This window comes from Sphaerodactylus townsendi, linkage group LG09 (genome assembly GCF_021028975.2).
Source record: "Sphaerodactylus townsendi isolate TG3544 linkage group LG09, MPM_Stown_v2.3, whole genome shotgun sequence".
Lineage (NCBI taxonomy): Eukaryota > Metazoa > Chordata > Lepidosauria > Squamata > Sphaerodactylidae > Sphaerodactylus > Sphaerodactylus townsendi.
This window is the reverse complement of record NC_059433.1, coordinates 46,125,411-46,146,128: the sequence shown is the minus strand read 5'-3', so window position 1 is coordinate 46,146,128 and position 20,718 is coordinate 46,125,411. Positions and strand designations below refer to the sequence as shown.

Genomic DNA, 20,718 nt, shown 5'->3' with positions numbered 1-20,718 from the left:
AGGAATGCCATGTGAAAATTTGGGGGCGATCCGCCCAGCCGTTTCCGCATTAGGGCATGACAAAGTCACTATTCGCTTTATATATATAGCTTTATAATATATATATATATTAAAGAAAAGGTTTTATCTTTCAAATTTTTGGGGTTTTTTTTCTGGGCCTTCACATTTTTGCTTGCAGTTAAATGTGGTGCTGAACCTACATAGAGAACAGAACCTTTCTGTTCCTGGTACAGAATGATCAAAGACAAGCAAACAGCAACACACTAACCCCAAGGATACAAGTTGAAGCAAACACTGACGTACATGGCTATCATGTTATGAATGGCTCTCATTAATAGAACACAGAATAACACTATGGTACAGAGAATAATAATATAGGCATTCATCAAACTTGAGATCGTACAACCTTTTTTATTGGGTCACCAGTGAATTTGATGGGTACTGAGTTTCGGCAGACAAATGAAGGTAATCTTCTGGAAAATGTATAATTAAGTTACAGAATTTCTGACCACAACTGAATTATGGCCACTGCTGGATTAAATGATTTCAGAAGACCTATAGTCTACACATCTGTCTACCAAAGGCTATTAAACTTCAGTAGTAAAATGGAACCTCCATAGAGGCAGTCTGGTTCTCAGTACTAGATACTGAACTCAAACAATAGAAGGGTGTTTGTTTCATGCCCTGTTTGCAAGTTTCCCAGAAACATCTGGGTGGCCACTGTTGGAAACAGGATGCTAGGCTACATAGACCTTGGGCTCATACAGCAAGATAGTTTTTAATGATGCAATTGAGCTTATTGCTTCTATCAACTTCCCCAGATGCTTCCTTGTGCTTTGCAAACTGCATTCAGAGCCACAAGTGTTAATCAAAATATTTTCATTTTAACTTAATTTTCCCATCTAGCTTGACACTGATTTGGAAGTATTCTATGTCTAATCCAACTGTTTTAATAAAAATGCCTTTACTGACATTCTATATATTCTTGTGAAATATTCTTCTTGGATAGTTTATATAAGATGTTCTTTTCATAAATGCTTAAAATTCGGTTCTTATTGAAACTTTTCTTTATTACAAAAAAAGGTCTCAATGCTTTTGACTTCACAGCCGCCAAAATGGAACAAGAACCAAGTTCCTGGAGAGGAAAAGCCCTGTACTGTACAGACAGGAAATTAAAATTGTTCACACACAAGACACATAGCTTCTTTTATGCCCTGTTTTTACTCAAGGCTTCTAAATTTTAAATATTTTGGAACAGATAATTTAGTTCCACTGTGAGCTATGTATTAAACCAGGGACGTCCAACTCTAGCATTTCAAATATTCATGGACTACAGTTCCCATCAGCCCCTGCTAGCATGGTCATTTGGCAGGGGTTGATGGGAATTGTAGTCCATGAACATCTGAAGCACCAGAGATGGACCCCTCTGCGTTAAACAAAAGACTAGCTGAGACTTTATTAAGCTTTTCTTCTTAAAGAAATTTCAGGAATACATTCATTTGCTCACTTTAAATGAAGAAACTAGAAAAAGACAAATATGACTAAGATAGAAAGTTAAACAGTAAGCAACGATGCTTCTGTGAAAAACAGCGTGGTCTACAGAAACTGCTGTCATAGGATTATTGGATGCATTTTATATCAAGTTATCCAAAGAAGGGCAGTAAATCAGAGACAAGAAAAAGCATGCTACTAAGAAAGTATTTGCTAATACATTATCCATATAAAGTTAATATCCATATGAAGTATTATAATTGCCATGAAATGAACTGTCAGTTTAAAGATGCAAGTATAGTAACATCTCTGAGTAGGAAAGATCTAAAAAGATCATGCAGCTTGTGTCAGCGTGCACACACTGGGATTCTGAAGCTCTCCTCTGATCACAGCCCCCCTGCCCCCGCCACCCAAACAGCAACTCCAGTGTTGATAGACCTTTTCTGAGTAGCTGCGTTTAAAATTACAGTCAGAAAACTCTCTGAAAATATGTCATTTATTATAATAAATGACATACTTTCCCCCTTTTTCTATAATGCATGTATCATCATTTTGTGTAATGGCAATTTAAATTTAACAAACTTTTTTTTAAAAAGAAAACTCTCTGCAAATAAAGAACAGCTTAAAGAAAGTCACACAAATCTTGGGATCCTGCTTTTGAGACATAAAACAATAAAATATGACTTTCCCTGTGCATTCATTATTATTATCTATCACATATGTTTCTTGAGAGAGAGAGATATAATGGAACTCAAAGCAACTTGAACAGATTCTCAAGAGGCCTTCCATACAGGCACTGATTAGACCATACATGTATAAATTCAGCAGGCATTATGTTCCCTTCAGCAATACCATAGATGTTCCAGCCATAATTTGGGATTATATGTTTCATTTGGTTACAACCCTCTTCATATTTTCCCCCATGGAAGACCTATAGATAATTCTCCATATACAAGACATATTATAAGTGGAAGTAAGCAAATATTCAGAAATCTGGCTGAATACGCCATATTTCTTCGTTAATTATATAAGAGAATCATTTTGGTCTCTTTAGATGACAAGGTTAACTAATCTAGGGCCCCTTCCACACATGCAAAATAATGAGTTTTCAAACCACTTTCACAACTGTTTGCAAGTGGATTTTGCTATTCTGCACAGCTTCAAAGAGCACTGAAAGCAGTTTGAAAGTGATGAGCCCTTGAGATTTAGCTAAATTATTCTACTGAAAAAAGGTATTCAGGCTCATAGAAGCAATGGAAATAATTTACTTACCATTTCACATTCCTTACAAGTATGGCCAGGTAATTTTCTTCTCTCATCTCTCTTACGAACAACCTCAACATGAGGAAAATCTAATGCAGAGTTATTCCTGAAAAGCAAAGAGACATTGAAAGAGTGAAGGTTAATGCTGCAAATATTATCTTTCAGACTCTGAAACTATACTTGCTTAATGTTGTTACATTAAGAGAAGTTTCTACCAGAAGTTTCAGCAATTTGATTTAACTATTGCTTTATTATACACACAAGGGGAAAAAGATGGATCTAGTCATCATCATGCAGTAGCTCTAGTATTAATCTCCTGTTGTGCGTTTTCTGGACACTATGGCATGGCCTGCTGTTTTAGCTCCTAATATTTTATCCACATCTGTGGCTGGTGAAACATGAAGAGCTAAAACCACCAGACCATGTTTGTTTAGCCCGGAAAACTCATGACAGCCAGTGAATTCTGGCCATGAGAGATGTGGTGGGGTTCAAATAATTCACCAGCTGGTTGTTTACAAGCACCATTCTAACAAACAGTTCTACCAAAGTGGTGCGAACCTGCTGAATCCCACTACTGCAGAACCTGTGGGACTAACAAGGCAGAAGAATATAAGGCCATTGCTAATTATCATTTACACCTCATAGACTTTAAGGTGACTTGATCACAACAAGAGTCCAAATGCAATATAAATGCTGATACTACATCATTTCCAGTCATTTGATAAGTTACTAAACAGTTATAATGAATAAAACTTGAGCAAGTAACTAGCATCCCAAATGTCAATTGCATGATGGTAACAAGAGAAACATTCACTTTTTAACTGTTTCAGTTGTTATATTGGAAACAGGTTTCATCTACACAATCACATTTTCTTGCTGTTAAATTGACAAGACTTCCAGTCATATATATATTTTATACTATTAACTTTCTTCGTAAATCTTTTCCAGCAACAGATTTCCAGTTTTGCAATGTAACAATTTGTAGGGGACAAAAAGTGAACTTTTATTGTACAGAAACTACATAAAAATATGTATTTACCTTTCATCACTTTTAAAATAGGGTTCAACAAAAGCCTTCTGTTTGGTTTTATCTTTTTTGTCTTCATGCCCTACAAATACATAAAATATGCCTTAAACTGAAATACTGCTTACAATAACATATTGTCATAAATTTCTTTGAAGATACTTGATTATAGTTATCTATCAATCTATCCACACAAGATGTAGTAACTTTTCCTTGAATTTACATCATTACAATGTAAAAATAAAAGTTAATCATCTTTGTGAATTCAAAATAAAGTTGCACCCTCATCCCATTTATACAGGGTAGGTTATGAAAAAATAAGTACTCTGTTGGTTTTCTTTTACTGCGGATATTGTCTTATTTTCTTTCCCTTGCTCCTGAGACACGTCTTTATTGTTACATTCTGGAAAATTATCATCTTCTAAATAGGAGTTGTATTCTTCATGTGATGTCTGATCAAATATATCTGTTAAGTCACCATTCTTTCTTCTTTCAGTTTCTACAAATAAACATACAGGAATTACTAGCATAATTCTTGACAACTCAAGCTAATAAAGCAGCATGGTTAGATCAAATATTTGTTTTATTCATTTGCAAAAAATCTTGTGCCTATCAATTTGCTGTTAGCATCCAGTATCATCTTGAATAGCAAGTATCCATTAATAGGAAGATAATTTTCCATGGAGTTCCAATACACAGATTGTTCATATAGCTAATTCAGGATAGTGATAAAGTCTACAGCTCAACATGTATCAAGAGAAGGGCTTTTACTATTATGTTTCTTGAACCTTAATAAGGACATAAAACATTATCTATAGTTTCAAGTAGAGAGGAAGAATGTAAATGACTGGGGAAGGTGATGGCATACCACCCCAAAAACACAGCTTGACTGTAGCTTGTGTCACAGAAAGATAGATCTTCAATGTTGAATTAATCTGCAGCCATTTCCTGGACCTTCTTTGTATTTAAAGGAGGTGGTAACCATCCTTAGGGGAAAAATGACAAAATTGGAAGGTTCGAGTTTTGAAAATCCAGTGGGTGGAAAAGAATAGAATGGATGGAGCTGTTGTGAAAGCCCAAGGGATTCCAGAGATACAGACATTTTTACCTGTGGCAGCCATTTTGGACAAACTGAGGAGTGTGTCTGAATTTCAAAAAATTGATTTGTGGGGGAGAATCCTCAGGACCCACTGAGCAGAATGTAGTTAAAACTGCTGTGATAGCCCAAGAGATTTGAGAGATACAGGGGGTTTTATCCACAGCAGCCATTTTTATATTGGCACTTTTAAAATATTGGCACTGTTTTCACTTCCTTCGAACAACACAGAATTGCGTTTTCTTTTGGTGGGGCGGAGTATAGTAAACGTTGTGATGCGACATCAACCCATGGATCAATAATGACCTGGTGCTTACACCTTTACTTTTTTTTAAGAAAAAAGAATAAGTTTGGAAATAGCACTGCAACATGCAGATTTAGTCATATGTTCGGGGGCGGGGGAGTATGGAGAAATTAACCTTCTTTGGGCCACATATAAGTGCTAAAGATTCAAATTTAAAACTTCATTAAGTTTTTTGTCCATCACCCTGCTTGGCAGTAAAGCATAAAAGCACAAAATCAAAACATAAAATATCAAATACTGTTCTATAATTCATAAAATTAAAGGCTACAGTAGAGTCACTTAAATCACTGAAATAAAATGTCAGGTGGAAAAAGTTTTCAGTCACCATTCCTATATGCCAATTGAGTAGGCTTATTGGATCAGGGAGACATTCCAGAATGTTGGTGGCATCACTGAAAAGCCTCATACCGAGCAGAAGATGTTTGGTTGCTGACAATGATGGTAACTACACAATTAATATCCTAGTTCCTGGGAAGGTGAATATGGGAGAAAACACTCCCTAAATTATCACAGACCCCACAGTTTAGGATGAGAAGCTTCAGTTCTGCTTTGAAATTGGCTTGTTAGCTAGAAAGAATTTCTGACTGGGTTACTTGAGTCCAGCAACCAGCTCCAGATAGACTGTAAAGATGTCTTGTTCTGGAACAGCTGAAGTACTTTCCAGGGCAACTTCTCATGGATTATAGTTGTCCAGGCAAGAAGATACTAGGGAATGCAAGATAATTGGCTCAGATCCGTTCTATCTAGAAATGCATGCTGTTGGTAAATGAGTGAAACACAAAACTCAATTACGACAATCATCTAGATAATAATGCTGGGCCTAAAAGAATCAGTAAGTGTGAGCCTGCTCCTTATGTGAGGACTAGGGATGGTGATTCAGAAAAAGTAAATCACCAAAACCTGGGTTTTTTTTTTCAACCTCCCCTCCCCCAATCCAGCCTTATTTGGCACTTGGAGCAGCCCCCTCCGTTGCGGTTTCACAAGTTCTGGGGACTTGGGAAACACTTGTGGAGCAGAGAAGCACATGAACTGAATGTGGGACTCCCGTGGACTTGGAAAATGGGGGTGAGGTGGGGATTCTGATGATTGGAAACCCAAAGGGCTGCTCACACATTCAGCCCTATAAATTATTTGATAAACTACCAGGAGAGTCACATATGTTTGAGTACACACACAAATTACTGGTTATCAACAAAACTAAATTTCACATACTGTTGTTTCTATTGTTCAGCCAATTAAAATCAATTCAATAAATTAAAAAAAACCTTACGTGGACAGATCGTTGCTTTCTTTTCCTGATTTTTCAATCTAAGTAGAATACTTTCACTGACATATGTATATTCCATATCTACAGTCTCTGCTTCAATTCTTGATTGGGTACTTTCCTTTTAGGCAACACAGTTACAAAGGAATTACATTAATGACACTTGAAAAAAAGAACAGCCAATGCATAGCTACTTAACTTCTACCATATTGCAAACTATTCTTTGAAATTTTACCAAGGAACAAGATAATGTTGAGTATGTTTCAAGCAGATAACCTGATAGAAAATTTGCCAACACAAAAACGTTCATTAAAGGAAGGCAAGAAAGCACTTCGCAGTTAAAAAAATAAAACAATATTTTTCTGGAGAGTAAACCTAATTTAACAGAAATAGCCCAATCTAGACCGGGGGGGGGGGGAGTTCTGTGGTGGCCAGGGTCTCTGGTCAAAGGAATTTTGGGATGCACAGGAAGGAGGAAAATCCAAAAACTCTCCTCCTGCCTGAATAACCTCATAGGTCAAACAGGTTTATGCCACGATTTTCTGTGGTGTAAGTCTGCAGTTGGGGAGGGGAGCATTCCTGGGCCGAAAACTAAAGTAGCTACACCCCAGGAACACCCCTGGCCACCCCCCAGTCGTGTCAACATTCTCAGTTACGCTGGCGCAGATTTTGCAGAGACAGCCTCTCCCAGGTTGGGTACTGCGTAACTGTGTGGTGTTCACCCATGGCCCTCCCTACTGGTGTCACTTACACCAGTGGGACGGGCAAATGGATCAGCCTGGGCCTGCAATGCTTCCAAAATGTGCATTGTCCCAGCTTCTCTGAATTGGGCTGCCTGTTTCTTTCAGTGCAATGATGTATAATATTCCCTTTGCGGCAGCAGGGGGAGAAGGTGTATGCAGGAGAGTAGAAGTATTGATTCTCTGACACATTTAGCTTTCCATAGGTGGACAGATTTTGATGTGGTGTTTTCAAACAATTCCCCACAAAAGTTCAGTATTTATATGGATACTCAAAAACTCTCACTAATCAGCAACCACATCTTTGAACTGGTCTATAGATTTGCATATCCAGTTTAAGTTATATATTTTATATATTTATTTATTTATTATATTTATACACCGCCCTCCCCAAAGGCTCAGGGCGGTGTCCATCAATAATAAAACAGTTTAAAACATCATCATAATATATAAATATAAATAATATATATTGTTTTCTATGTTTTAGGTATACAGCCTAGAAGCAGCAATCTATTTATTTTATTACATTTAATACACCACCCTCCCTCAGCTATTGCCAGGCTCAGGGCTGCTTCCATACACTATCATTAAAACATTTCACATATACAATTTGAATAAAATAGCACTAAAACATTAACTAATTAAATATAATCAAACACAATAAAACAAGGTGGCAGCTCATCAAATGTCCAAAATCCCTGATATACCCTAAAGAATCCCTCATCTCACTATCCCATCATAACTCTAATAATTAGCTGTTGGGATGGGGAAGAGGGGGGTGCACAGAAAGTTGGAACGCCAGCAAGATGGATTGGACGTATGGGCTGCCTCAACCAAAAGCCCAGTGGAACATCTCCATCTTAAGTCCTGTGAAACTGACTAAGAGAGAGAACCCTGGTCTCAGCTGATAGCAAATACCACCAGTTTTGCTTTATCTTGAATAAGCCCTCACCGCTTTTGCTCTCTGAGCAAAACAACACTTGAGCACCGCTTACTTTTGTGTCTATTAGAGTTACATCCATTTTATACTGGGAAAGGTCTGCTCCTGGATCTATACTCCACTGCATGCTTTCCAAGGAAGGCTTATCTTCAAAAGAAAAAGAAGTGTTGGTAAAAGTCATGAATTTTTACGTCTTAGCGAGCATAGCATTCTAAACACATAGATACACTAATGGCTACTATATATGGTGGATGTCACATATGGGCAAATTTAAAAATTGAATTTGAAAGAAGCAAGAAGGTCAGTCCTGTTTAGGTCTTGGGAGACCACCAAGGAAATTCTGGGAGGCAGGTAAACCACTTCTTGCCTCGGAAACCCAATGGGGTCGCCATAAGTCAACTGTGACTTGATGGCACTTTCCATCACCACAAACACATTACAGGATAAAGACAGGTAGAACAATGCAGTGCAGTGATTTTAACAGATACCTTGTTGATTGTGTTGTTGTGCAGTTCTTGTCACTCTGCAAGGATTTGGCTGCAGCACCGATGCTGGTTCCCCCATTCCAAGCCCTGTCCTTATTTTCTTACCAGTTGGTTCACAGACATGAGCAACCTAAAAACACAACTGTGGTTTAAACAAGTTCAGGATTGTCCAGCTTTATTTCTAACCTGCTCAAAATTCACTTTAGACGTTTCTGTGGATTGCTGGGCCTCCTAGCCTATATTCACAAATAAGTAGCAGGAAAGTTCCTTAAGCATATTATGTATGGTCTTCACATAAGAAAGAAATGCTAGCCCTCCCCCACAACTGTAGGAGAAAAAAATACTGTGACCAATTCTGTCAAGTCTTCAGACAGGTCTGACTCAAGGGCATCCTTTGGTTATACATTACAAAAGATAAGGATTTTTTTTTGTTAGTATTTGAGGTTTTTACCTCTGGAGGTGCTTTGCTCAGAGATTTCAGGATTGCTTCCTGCACAGAGGAATCCTCTTCCAAATCCTTGTTTGCTATGTAGTTACCATTGATGCTTTTAAAGGATAAAGTATCTTTCCCTTGTGGTTGAACAACATCATGAAGAGTTGCCTGTCTCAGCCTGGATTTGGACAGCTCAGAAGACGTGTGGTTTTTTTCTTGAGACTGAAAACATGCAAAATTGTCAGACAGATCTAGGGGCCGGTCAGCTGCATTATCTTTCGTGGCAGCAGAAGGAATGTCGATTTGGGTTGGGAGGGCATTTTCTTTTCCACAGCCAATTACATGCCCACTTTTCTCTTCAGATTTCTTCCTTTTAGTGCTTCTGCTTACCAGTGGTTTCTGTAGTGTGGGAAGGAAATCATTCTTGATATTTCCATCTTTATCTGAATGTGTGTTAGTGACACATGTGATGGGCTCATCTGAACTTGGTTTCAGAACCACTTGCCGACTGGTTGGAACCTGGCTGATAACAGAGGCTACTTCAATTCCAAGGTTAAGAGGAGCAACAAAAGCGATCTCCTCAGATTTTGACCTCACTTTCTCAGATCTAGAATAACAGGAATTGTTGATGGAGTTGACTTTCAGATTTGACTTCTGTCCAGTTGCTAACACTGAAGGGGAAAGACTTGAATTCAGGCCCAGGCTTTTCTTCATGTTAGTTGATGAGGAAGCCCCCAAGAGAGGAGAGAGTGATTTAGAATCCCAGTCTGTAGGCGGAGGAGTGTTCTTTGATGGATCTGAAAACCTGAACACAAATAGAAATTTAAAGAAAAAGAGCACATTCAAATTCTAAATATTAAAGGATTGCTCTGCTGAGAGAAGCTACATTAAGCAAAAACTACTAACTGAGATTTAAGTTTTAAGTACTGAGCAATTATCAGCTGACAGCTACTACAATGGAAAGTGGTTTAGACATATTTCATAGCAATGTGATGTAGTGAGGGGGGCCACCAGGGATAAGACTTAACATCAGTACTGATGATCAAGGATCTCTGTTAGGCCCAGATGCAGAAAATCTACTACAATTGAATTTCTGAGGCCTCAGTAGAAGATACAAGCATGTTTTATACTTTTTGTTGTATTTACACAGAGTTCTTAATAGTACGTAAAATATAAGCCGTGATGGAGATTGCTTATGAATAACAAATTAAGTTTAGTAACAAATAACAATAATAACAAATTAAGTTTAGTAACAATTAAACACATTATGTGTATATATATAGGCGTTTCACATTTATTCTTACAGTAAGATGTGGGAAACTCCACCCCCTGGCCATTTTCCCTTGGCTTCCCTATGCGTGACTAGTAACAATAAGTTCAGACCTGGTCCTTAAGATGGTATCGAGTAAATTACTAATGAATGTTACTATTCAGAGGATGCACCCATCAACAACAACCAAGAAAAATGTTGGAAATGGGGAGAGATTCAGAAATGAAATCAAGTCACCATGACCAGACCCCAACATGCTTCTAATCCTATATCAAAATTCCATCTCTGACTGTGGGGACTCAACATAAGATATCAGTGTGCCAGCTTCTCCCTTTCTCCCCTCATTTTTCCCAATATTTTAAAAAAATTAGTCATTAGCAGATTGCGGGTAGGGGAAAGAGACAACAGCAGGCAAGGCTGAAGTCCAAAGCTGGTTTTTGAAACCGATAAAACCATTTAAAATATTACAGGCGATCTACTTTTTTTGTTGTACAATATCTAAAGTCTGAACTGCACCAAATCTGACCGGCAGAAACCTTTGAGCTGAAAATTAGCAACTGCTACAGCCTACAATTTATTTCAATCAAAACTGAAACAAATGTATGATGTATGTTCAGTTATCTTTATATATTCATTTATAAAGGCTTCTTTATATAAGTCTTTGTTTATTAAAAAAAATCCAAGACTCACCCCATAGTTTCACCATTGCGTCTTGGTAATCCATGAGCCATCTGCTTTATGGAATCTCCCTGTTTATTCTGAAGAATATATGGCACAAAAATATCAAATCAGAAAGGAATAATTTTATTCCAATTTGGCACTTAATTTTTTTATGCACTCAAATATATACACACAATCTGGTTCAATAAACCACCCTGCATGCCCCTGGTCACTACATTTCTCAGGGTTCCTGGCGCTTTGAATTGTAGTTAAACACACAGTGTGCTGTGAGGAGAAAAGAAAACCAAGACAGAAAAACACTCTTTAGGGTACAAGAGATAGGTGGTTGGAAGCACTTGGTAAGTTGAATTTAGAACGTGTAGGGGGGGGGAAAGAATTTTATTGAGAGTTTTCCAGTGGTGGTCATAATTTTCTAGGCCTTTCCTATTTGATGCCTGAGGAAACCAAAACGCTTGCTACTAATTATTATCTAAACTTATGACCATAGGTTCAATTTTAATAAAATCACCCTAATGAATTCAAAGTTATACTCTGTGACTAAATTTGTGAGAATGGTACACTAGTTTTACATCGACTCCTAGGAATTTGGTATCCAAAAAGCCAGACAAGTCCCCCATTCTTATTCTTTTCCCCTAAGACATGATTTTTATGCAAGTATGGTTTTTTTAATCAGAATTTATTTCTGATAATGAATAACCTCAAATGAATATTTCATTTTCAGCATATACACTCTCATTTCATTTGTAAGAAAAGAACTCATAAGCAGTTATTATACTGTGCATCATACAGTCAAGATTATTTTTCATGGCCATTTACTTTTATGCTATAATATAGGATGAAACAGAAATGAGAAGCTACTTTCCCTAAGAGGGTTTATATCCCTGGACCAGAATGGATTTTATGAACTCTGCACTTACGGGATTATCAAGTCCAAGTGTTTCTGCAACAACTGCAGCCAAGTCAAATGGCGATGTTCTGGCCGGGTCTCCTGTTCCTTTTTCATCTGCACAGATGGAAAAAGAAGTCAGTAAGTCAAACCATGCATGGCAATACTTACACTAATTATGTTGGTATACCCCAAAGGTTGAATTAAATCTGAAAGTATAAATTGACAATGGGGAAATTTCGGAAGAAGGATTTTGGAGGAATTAATTTTAAATTCTTGCATATAATAATGAAAGAATGGGTTAATGTATCCATACCATTTCCACTCAACCTCTTATAAAGCCAATATATAGAACATATCTGATCCTTCAGATTTTGTACACCATAATTTGTACAGAAAACAGCGCAGGAATATATCATAGAACTAATTTTGGAATGTTCACTTTAACTTTTTTAAAAAGTCCTCAACTCAAACGTTTAGGCCAAGTAACACTTTAGACCAGGGGTCCCCAAACTACGGCCTGGGGGCCAAATGTGGCCCCCTGAAGGCATTTATCCGGCCCGCCAGGCATGGCAGCGATGGCTCCATTCATGTGCAGAGGGGGCTCGAGGGAGAGGAGGAACTGGCCCCAACGGCTGTTGATTGCAATTACATGATGGCACCCCCAAATCTCCATGAATTTTCTGATCCAGAGTTGGAAACTTTACATGTGGCAACGCCTGCTCCACCCTTCCCTCTCAGCTACTCCATGTGTTGCTCTCAGGCTTTCTGTTCCGCCTCACTCCCATTGGCATCAGCAAGGCTGGCGAATCGCTCGCTGGCTTCTAGGGAGGAAAGAACCCAGGAAGATACCTGATCCTGGGTTAGATGGAATGCTTCATTGGGAAAGTTCTGCTTTTTTTTTTTTTTTTACAGGGGAAGGTATTCCACAGCCTCCCCAACAATATTTGGAGCCCACCCTGTACTTGACATACTTTGGTCACTGTTCTAAAAATAGACCATGACAGAAAGGCTGAAAGGTGAAATGAAACATTTTACAATCATTTGTGCATAGGAATTTGTTCATAGTTTTTTTTAGTCCGGCCCTCCAACAGTCTGAGGGACAGTGAACTGGCCCCCTGTTTAAAAAGTTTGGGGACCCCTGCTTTAGACAAACACACAGTATTTAAATAGAAAGTTTATGATGAAAAATTAATAAAAGTGCCTAGCTGTCCCCATACCTTGGGAGATGACAAGCTTCCTGTAACAATTCCTGAAACATCCTAGCAAATAACCAAATTATGAAGGGAGTTTGATATCAAATGGGCAGGAGTTACACAATTTAAAGAGAACAGGGAATCCTGAAAACCCTATTGGCAAGGTATTTCTGTTCACCTGAGATTCTACAGTTCAATTATTTCCAATGTACACTGTATTAAATATACTGAATACGTTTGTTATTCTGCCTGTACAAATCAATCAACTACAAAGCACTTGTTTTATTTTTTATGATTTAGTATTGAACAAAAAACAAAAGCTAAACAGTTGTGTAAGGGTATACAAACTTCACATATTTTAAAGGCGAAAAACTCCATTAAAATTATAGAGTTTCCTTCTGTACCTTCGTATTTACTCTAGAAACAATTCCACAGTGGATTATCACTTTTTCTTCTAGATACAAACCCAAACAGGAAGATCACTCCACAGAATGACTGCTGGGCATAATTCACTTTGCTCCTTTTCACTATCAGTCAATTAAAGCTATCATGCTAAAATAGATTTTGTTTACTTGATACTGGTGAACACTGTAGATCGCAGGTATCTGCCACCAATATTGCTTCACTGGGATGAACGTCATTCTGAGTTGATAATAATGCAACCTTCCCAAGGTCTAAAAAGAAAAAATAGACACTCATTTATAATGCTGGCTACATCCTTGATCAGCTGTTCTGTAATAGCTGTGTTCTGAACCTAAGGAATTTACTGACTTTATGCACATGAATTCCTGTTTACTTCTGTGGAAGTTGATCCATATGATAAATGGTCTAGTGCAGTATCCAAGTATGAGCTAGAAAACCACTGGTTCAAACCTTATCTTAGCTACCAACTTACTATAACCCTTAGACAAGTCATGATTCTCTCTATAGTAATACAATATTTTATGTGTCTCACTAGTCTGTTGCTGGGATTGCTGATAATAGGAAGGCTTTCCAACACTGTCTTATGTTACTGGAACTCTTTTTGCCTTAGAGTGAAGGTCTGACTCCGGCTGGCTTTAAGTTGCTAAGGTAAAGCAGTGAAGAGGTGCACAATTAGCCTCTCAACTGCATATCCTGGCAGGTAAAAGCAAGCAAGCTTTAACTGGGCATTTTGCCCCGTTCTTTATACCGTGTTATCTGCTTCAAACAGAGTACATAGGGAGGGTTGGCAATAAGAACAAAAACAAAATACTGTAAGTTGGAAGCACCCCAATATTTATTTAATTAAATGTAGCACAAGCCTAGCAGTAGGAGACAGCTCTCAAGTTTTAGGACAGGGGTATTTTTAAGCCCAAGGTATTTTCTGTAAGATGTGCTGACACAAAAATAACCACTGAAGAACATAAAAAGAGCCCTGCTGGGTGAGACCAGTGGTCCAGCTAATCCAGCATCCTGTTTCACACACCAACCAACCAGCTGCTCTGGAAGACCAAAAAACAGGGCACAAAGGCAAAGCCCTGATGTTGGGTCTGTCCTAGCAGTGGCGTAGTGCTAAGGAGACGGGGGGTGGGGGGTGGGGGCGCACCGGGTGCATGTTCCTGCAGGGGCATGGCGAGGGAGTGGCAGGGTGCACATGTGCCCTGGGCGCAGTTCCCCCTCGCTCCATCCCTGTGTCCTAGAAATGGCTTTCAGAAGTTTACTGCCTCTGATTATGGAGACTCCCTTTACTTGCCATGACTACCAGCAGTTGATGGATCTATCCCTTCCAAGAATCTATGCTGGCAGTAATCACTACCCACACTGGCAGTGAATTCCACAATTTAACTACTCGTAAATAAATGAAATATTTCTATTTGTCTGTCCTGCAGCTAACTAATATCAGTTTCATTAAGACTTGTGGGTTCTAGTATGGAGAAGGAGAAAAAGCTCCCTCTATCCATTTTTTCCATCCTACGTAGAACTTTATGAACCTGTAGTATGTTCCACCTTAACCTTCCTTTATCTAAACTGAAGAGCCCCAAACTCTTCACTCTTCCTTCACCAAAAAGATGTTTCAACCCAGGCTTCATAATGAAATCCCTATGAACTTCTATTAGAGCTAGTTCGTGACACTTCAAATTTTCTCATATACGCATATAGCTCCAGGTTTCACATATGAATAACTACTGTATAGACTCAAAGTGTCCAAAATAGTTTTACAGAACTTATGTAAATGTTTCATATTCTATATCATTAACACTTTGGGAGAGAATGATGAAAATACTATTCTTCTGGCAATGAAAATTTATTTAGAGGTACAATAATTCTGTGCTTTAATACATTAATTCTCCACTTGGAACAAATAGCAAAACACTCCATCTATATTAATAAACTAGCACTAAAGCCCATTTTAAATTAAAATAAAATGGGCTCAAGAAGGGGGGAGGGGAGAGACCCCCCTCCTCTCCCTTCCAGGAGGGCAGCCCATATTGTTTAGGGTGGGGGAGGCTCCTTGGTTGGGGGAATGTTGTGAGTCCTGAACACCTATTGGCTGGGGGTTCGTTGTCAGAACCACCATCCCTTAGGCAATTATGTATAAGGATTGCCTCTAATACCACTGTTGGGCAAATGCAACAAAGTGGAACAAAATTTTAAACTATGGGATACAATCCAGGTCCAAGGACAGAACTGTACCTCTGAAAAGGGATGAGCATATAATGGAATGTTCTTCCTTCTTCCTTACCAGTCCTTGGACAGAGATGGGTGTACCACACTGTTATTTCTATGCAGCTTCTACATCCGGATGCTTAGCTTTTCTTTCCCCTACTTCTGCCACCCCCCAGGTAGGCTCCTTGACTTCCAAATGAATAACTCGTGCTGGACTGAGGGGTGGCAGGCAGGGAGGGACAGCTGGATTTACACATGGGAATGTGCACTGTCAATAATGGCTGGTATACAGCAATACACAGGCTTTTCTGCCTAAGGTTGTCTGAAGGATAGGCCACTAAGTTCCATAAAGGAAGGGACCATGGAATGGATATTGGTATGGATCCACCTTCCTCCAATGGAAGAGCAACTTCAGCGGGAGGAAAGTGTCAAATTCTGCTCAGTAGAGTAGCGAGACAGAAAGCAGGATCTACCACATGGTCTCCAATTCTGAAATTTTATTCATTTATTTTATTTATACCCGACTCTCCCTGCAGCAGCCCAATTTTACAGAACTGTTAAAAAAGCTCACTTATTACTAGCTCAGTTCTTTTTGGTAGCTCAGTTCTTCTTTGCAAATATTTATGTTATTTTTGATGCACCTTTCTTCATTAGCTTAATAAAGTTTATTTAAAATATATTGTTCTTCTAAATCCATTTGTATTTCTATGCTTTTTTCTAAAGTAATATTCAATATCTTGTTTTAAGATTACGAGAATTAAAAAACAGTCATAGCAGCACTGTCCAAGGACAAAAAGATTAATGTATAGTTAATGTATAGTTAATGTATAGTCCATGTTGCTTTTGGTTAATTTTAATTGTGCATTAAATGTCCACAAATGTGAATTAGGCAGAACTGAAATCCTTCCATTGTCCACTAGGTGGCAGTATAAGAATATTCACATAAATAAACACCACTACAAAATTTTTAACTCTATTTCCTACAAGAAAGGAGGATTCTCAAAGCCTGGGTTTCCATAGCATAAAAAGGATGTAGATTGTAGACCAAACAGAGATACAACTTAGTCAATGTTTTTTATATATTCACCTTAAAATATGGACATTTAGGTAGCCAGCTCAAGGTTGACTGAGCCTTCCATCCTTGTAAGGTCAGTACAATGAGAACCCAGTATGCTGGGGGTAAAGTACAGATGACTGGAAAAGGCAATGGCAAACCACCCCATACACAGTCTGCCCAGTAAACGTTGTGATGTAATGAAACTCCATGGATTAATAATGACCTGGTTCTTTTGGTGGGGACTACCTTCCCCTTTTTACCAAGAATTGCTTATAGCCTCACTGTTAAATGTTACTTGAAATATTCTCATTCCATGGTACTTCAGGAAAAATTATGTTTGAACAGCTCACCCTTAGTTCGTCCTTTTTGTTCTGACACTGTACACTTCTGTTCTGTGTATCGTACATGCCTATTCTCTCTTTTTCGGCGCATTCGGTTAACCAGTGAAAGTGAAAGCGTTTGAACTGGTGAGTCTGGTATAAATCCCTTCATATCTTCATCTTGCTGTCTAAAAGAAAAAGAAAAATGTAAATTGCAGTTCTTTCTCATTCAAGTATATTTCATCCACAGGGTTCAGCAGCCCGGTATTAAAAAAATTGGTCCATTCCTCTACATACAGGGTAAGGTAAGAAGGGGAAAGAGAATCCCTAGATTTGAGTAAATGGCTGAGAAGAAGGGATAAGAAAGCAATTGGATAAGAATAAAGAAAATTTTGAAAAGAGGAACAGTGCTAGAATCATGACATGTTGAATGAAAGAAGAGAAAGATAGGAAAAATGGCAGTGGAGCTGGAAATAGAAGGGGAGTAGGGTCTGGAGGGACTAAGAAAAGCCTGAGGAACCTGACAGAAGTGGTTTGATAAAATGAAGATCAACACAGTAGCGGGTTGACAACCACAAGATTGCCTCAGACATGGAAATGGGGATGCACATGAGAAATAAGCAATTATGGAGTCAATCAGTCTTTATTTGATAGCCATAGGCCTTCCAAATATAAAATTAATATCAACAGATTAAAAACAAACTGTTTTAAAACTTAATTACACACTGATGACAAGACAAAAATAGCCTCAAAAGTGATGAGGTTTATACGGTATTTACAATTTATAACTTAGCCTTTATGCTACAACCTTTCTGTGTTCTAAGTTTGGCTGAGAGAAACATAAATGTAACATCCTCAAAGACATCAGCCATTATGAACCCCCCCTTAATTCTCCTCAGTACCAGATCATTTTTCTAATATATTTTTTTTGAATTATGGAGTCAATGAAGCTACAAATGAGGGGAAACAATGGGCACATTCCAATATTGTTCAGCTATCAAGAGCTTCTCATCTCTTCCTCTACCCCTGATCAACAGATGCGAAAGAACATCGAAAAGGATGCAATCTTCAATATTGAAAGACTCACTGCATACACCTGCTGCAGCATGCATGGCTCTTCCAGCTGCTTCAAATCTCCCCAGTGCAACATGAGAAATCCCTTCCGCTACTTGGGAGAGAGGATGTATAGTCTCAGGTTGAACACAACAGATGCTTTCATCTGTCCTTTGCAACATGACAGGGGATGCCGAAGAAGAATTGATACTAGTCCCCGGTGAGTGGATTTAGGGAATGCCCTCAGTGCCATCACCAAATACCCTCAGCTCAGAACTACATAAATCACTTTCTGTACATGTATATTGAATATGAAAAATACTTACTCTGTCCTTTGCTGCATCTGCTGAAGCTGTTCAGAAATTTTTTTATTTTCATCTTGTAAATTGTTTCTTTCATTCACTGAAATAGGTAACACAATGTAAATGTGAAGTTGCTTCCAGTTGTTTTGTTTTTAAATGAAATGATGATCAAACTTGCATGAACCTGTATTCCCATAGCTTTTGTTTCCAATCTAAACAAAGCATTCAGTCAGCCAATAGGGCTGTTTTATGAAGCAATTTGTACCTTAATTATACCAAACTGATAAAATTTAGTAACAACTTACTAATTTAGTTTTGCACCACATGAAAATATTTTTCCATAGAGAATATAAAAATAGCTTGAGAAAATGTTTGAGAAAATGTTTCCTTGTCCCACTGATTATCCCATATGTGGAGGGGAGCTCTCACTCCTTCCTGATCAGAGAAACTGGAGTGAAATATGGGTTGCCATCTTTATTGGTGGATTTGTTGAGCTGCAAGTGGATTGAATCCCACCTGAACCAAGCTCGTTGTATTGGAGTTTTTAGAAAACTGAAACTATATCCTGGAAAATGAGAAGGTCAAGATCTTGTAGGACTTTTAAATCCAAACAGACAAAGTATTGTCACATAATAAACCAGACATTACAGTGATTGAGGACAAGAAAGTGACCATCGTCAACATAGCGCTAGCTGGTGACAGCAGGGTCACTGAACAAGAACATAAGATCACTAAATACCACCATTTGAAAATCGAGATTTAGCGACAATGGCACAAACCAGCTGAGATTGTCTCGGTGGCACCCTAGGCATGATTCCAAAAACACTAGTGCAGCATTTGAAATATCTTCAAATGGACAAAATCAACATCTTTCAGATTCAGAAGGCAGCCCTGCTGGGATCTTCATGAATACTACGCTGATACATTACAAAGTCCTACACCCCTGGGTGAGGCTCGAATTGTAATGAAAGGCCAACAGCCAGCTAAAGAACTGACAGCTGTGATATTAAACAAAATTTAACAATAACAACAACGATAACAACAACACAAGGATTTCATGACCCATGGATGAGGAAGAGAAAACTCACTCAGTTCAGTGATCAGTTTAAGATTTTGCTGTCGGATATTTTCAAATTCCTGCTGTTTCTTCTTCATATGCTCTTCAGTTACTGCACAACGATCACATAACCCAGCTCTTAAACTAGGGAAAGTGAAAAATGTATTTGCCATCCACTGTTAGGTCAGTTTAATAAATAATAAAATACTCATAACTTCTACCCAAAATTAATAACAAAGTTTACTGATTTGTATTTTTAATTCTTCCAGTTATTTAATATCTGTAAGTCCAATTGCTCTGCTTGTTAAACATTTCAGCAATTACAATTTCTGACTAAAACCACATTTGTGGGAGGACAGTGTTTCTTTTTACATGTATACTTTCCTTTGTTTTCCCAGTAAAAACTGCCAACATCTATTTGGAAAGAAACTGTTGTCCAAGTCAATGTAAATGAGAAGACCCAAAAAGTCATATACAATTTTGCAATTTACAACAGAATCCTGGAGGGGCAGGGGACCATGCACTTAGGGAGCTGATTGGTTGTTGTGCCGGAGCACAGTGCGCTTGGGTTCCCCACCAGAGTGCTGCCAGTGCAAGTACCTGCACAGGGGAGGGGCCAGCAACCGTGGCAGTTTGAAGGCATGTGATTGCCCCCTTGGTCCAAGGAATCCCCTACAAGTGGTCTGGTGGTGAAGGGTCTGCCTGATAGGGAGGCTATGCTGTGCACAGTGATCTTGCCCAGCATGGTGGGTGGCCATGGCATCAAGGTCCTATCTAGTGGGTGGGTGGCCTTCTGGCCATGGTGCATCCCTGGCCTGGTGGGAGGTCGTCCCCTTTTCACTCACTCAATCTTGTCTTTCACATCACAAATGACTTGCTCAGTAGGGAGGCTGGTGCCACTCTATCAGGTGCTTAGACTAGTGAGTGAGCTGAGTCAAACACTTGCCTGGGGTTTACTGACCCAGGGGAGAAAGATATTAGTGCTGCTGCGGGACCACTAACAATACTGTTTGACACACCCCCGCTCCCCTGTTGGAGCACACGTAGGCCCCATCCCAACAATCCATACTACAGTGGCAAGCCAAAAAGAGATGAAGAAATAGGCTGGTCACCACATCTGTGGCAGCTGCAGGGGCAGACGGGGACAGAGATAAAGCAGCTGTGGGTCATGGTCTTGGACCCACAAATGGTAAGGGCTGGTCCTGATGACTGATTTGTTGCTCTCTGC

The 20,718-nt window shown here is 38.8% G+C and overlaps 1 protein-coding gene across 4 annotated transcripts in view; it reads right to left on the bottom strand.

The window, feature by feature from the left end:
- The window catches only part of RBBP8 (RB binding protein 8, endonuclease), a 45,929-nt gene that overhangs the window by 8,696 nt on the left and 16,515 nt on the right, over positions 1–20,718 (bottom strand). For all 4 annotated transcript variants that reach the window (XM_048508282.1, XM_048508285.1, XM_048508286.1 and 1 more), the window contains 13 exons: positions 19,522–19,634; positions 18,458–18,533; positions 17,109–17,266; positions 13,646–13,747; positions 11,909–11,994; positions 11,001–11,068; positions 9,059–9,845; positions 8,611–8,737; positions 8,178–8,269; positions 6,449–6,563; positions 4,104–4,277; positions 3,794–3,863; positions 2,764–2,860 (listed from right to left, as the gene is read on the bottom strand). In XM_048508282.1, the coding sequence (XP_048364239.1) occupies positions 2,764–2,860; positions 3,794–3,863; positions 4,104–4,277; positions 6,449–6,563; positions 8,178–8,269; positions 8,611–8,737; positions 9,059–9,845; positions 11,001–11,068; positions 11,909–11,994; positions 13,646–13,747; positions 17,109–17,266; positions 18,458–18,533; positions 19,522–19,634 (2,065 nt within the window). The remainder of the gene's footprint in view (positions 1–2,763; positions 2,861–3,793; positions 3,864–4,103; positions 4,278–6,448; positions 6,564–8,177; positions 8,270–8,610; positions 8,738–9,058; positions 9,846–11,000; positions 11,069–11,908; positions 11,995–13,645; positions 13,748–17,108; positions 17,267–18,457; positions 18,534–19,521; positions 19,635–20,718) is intronic.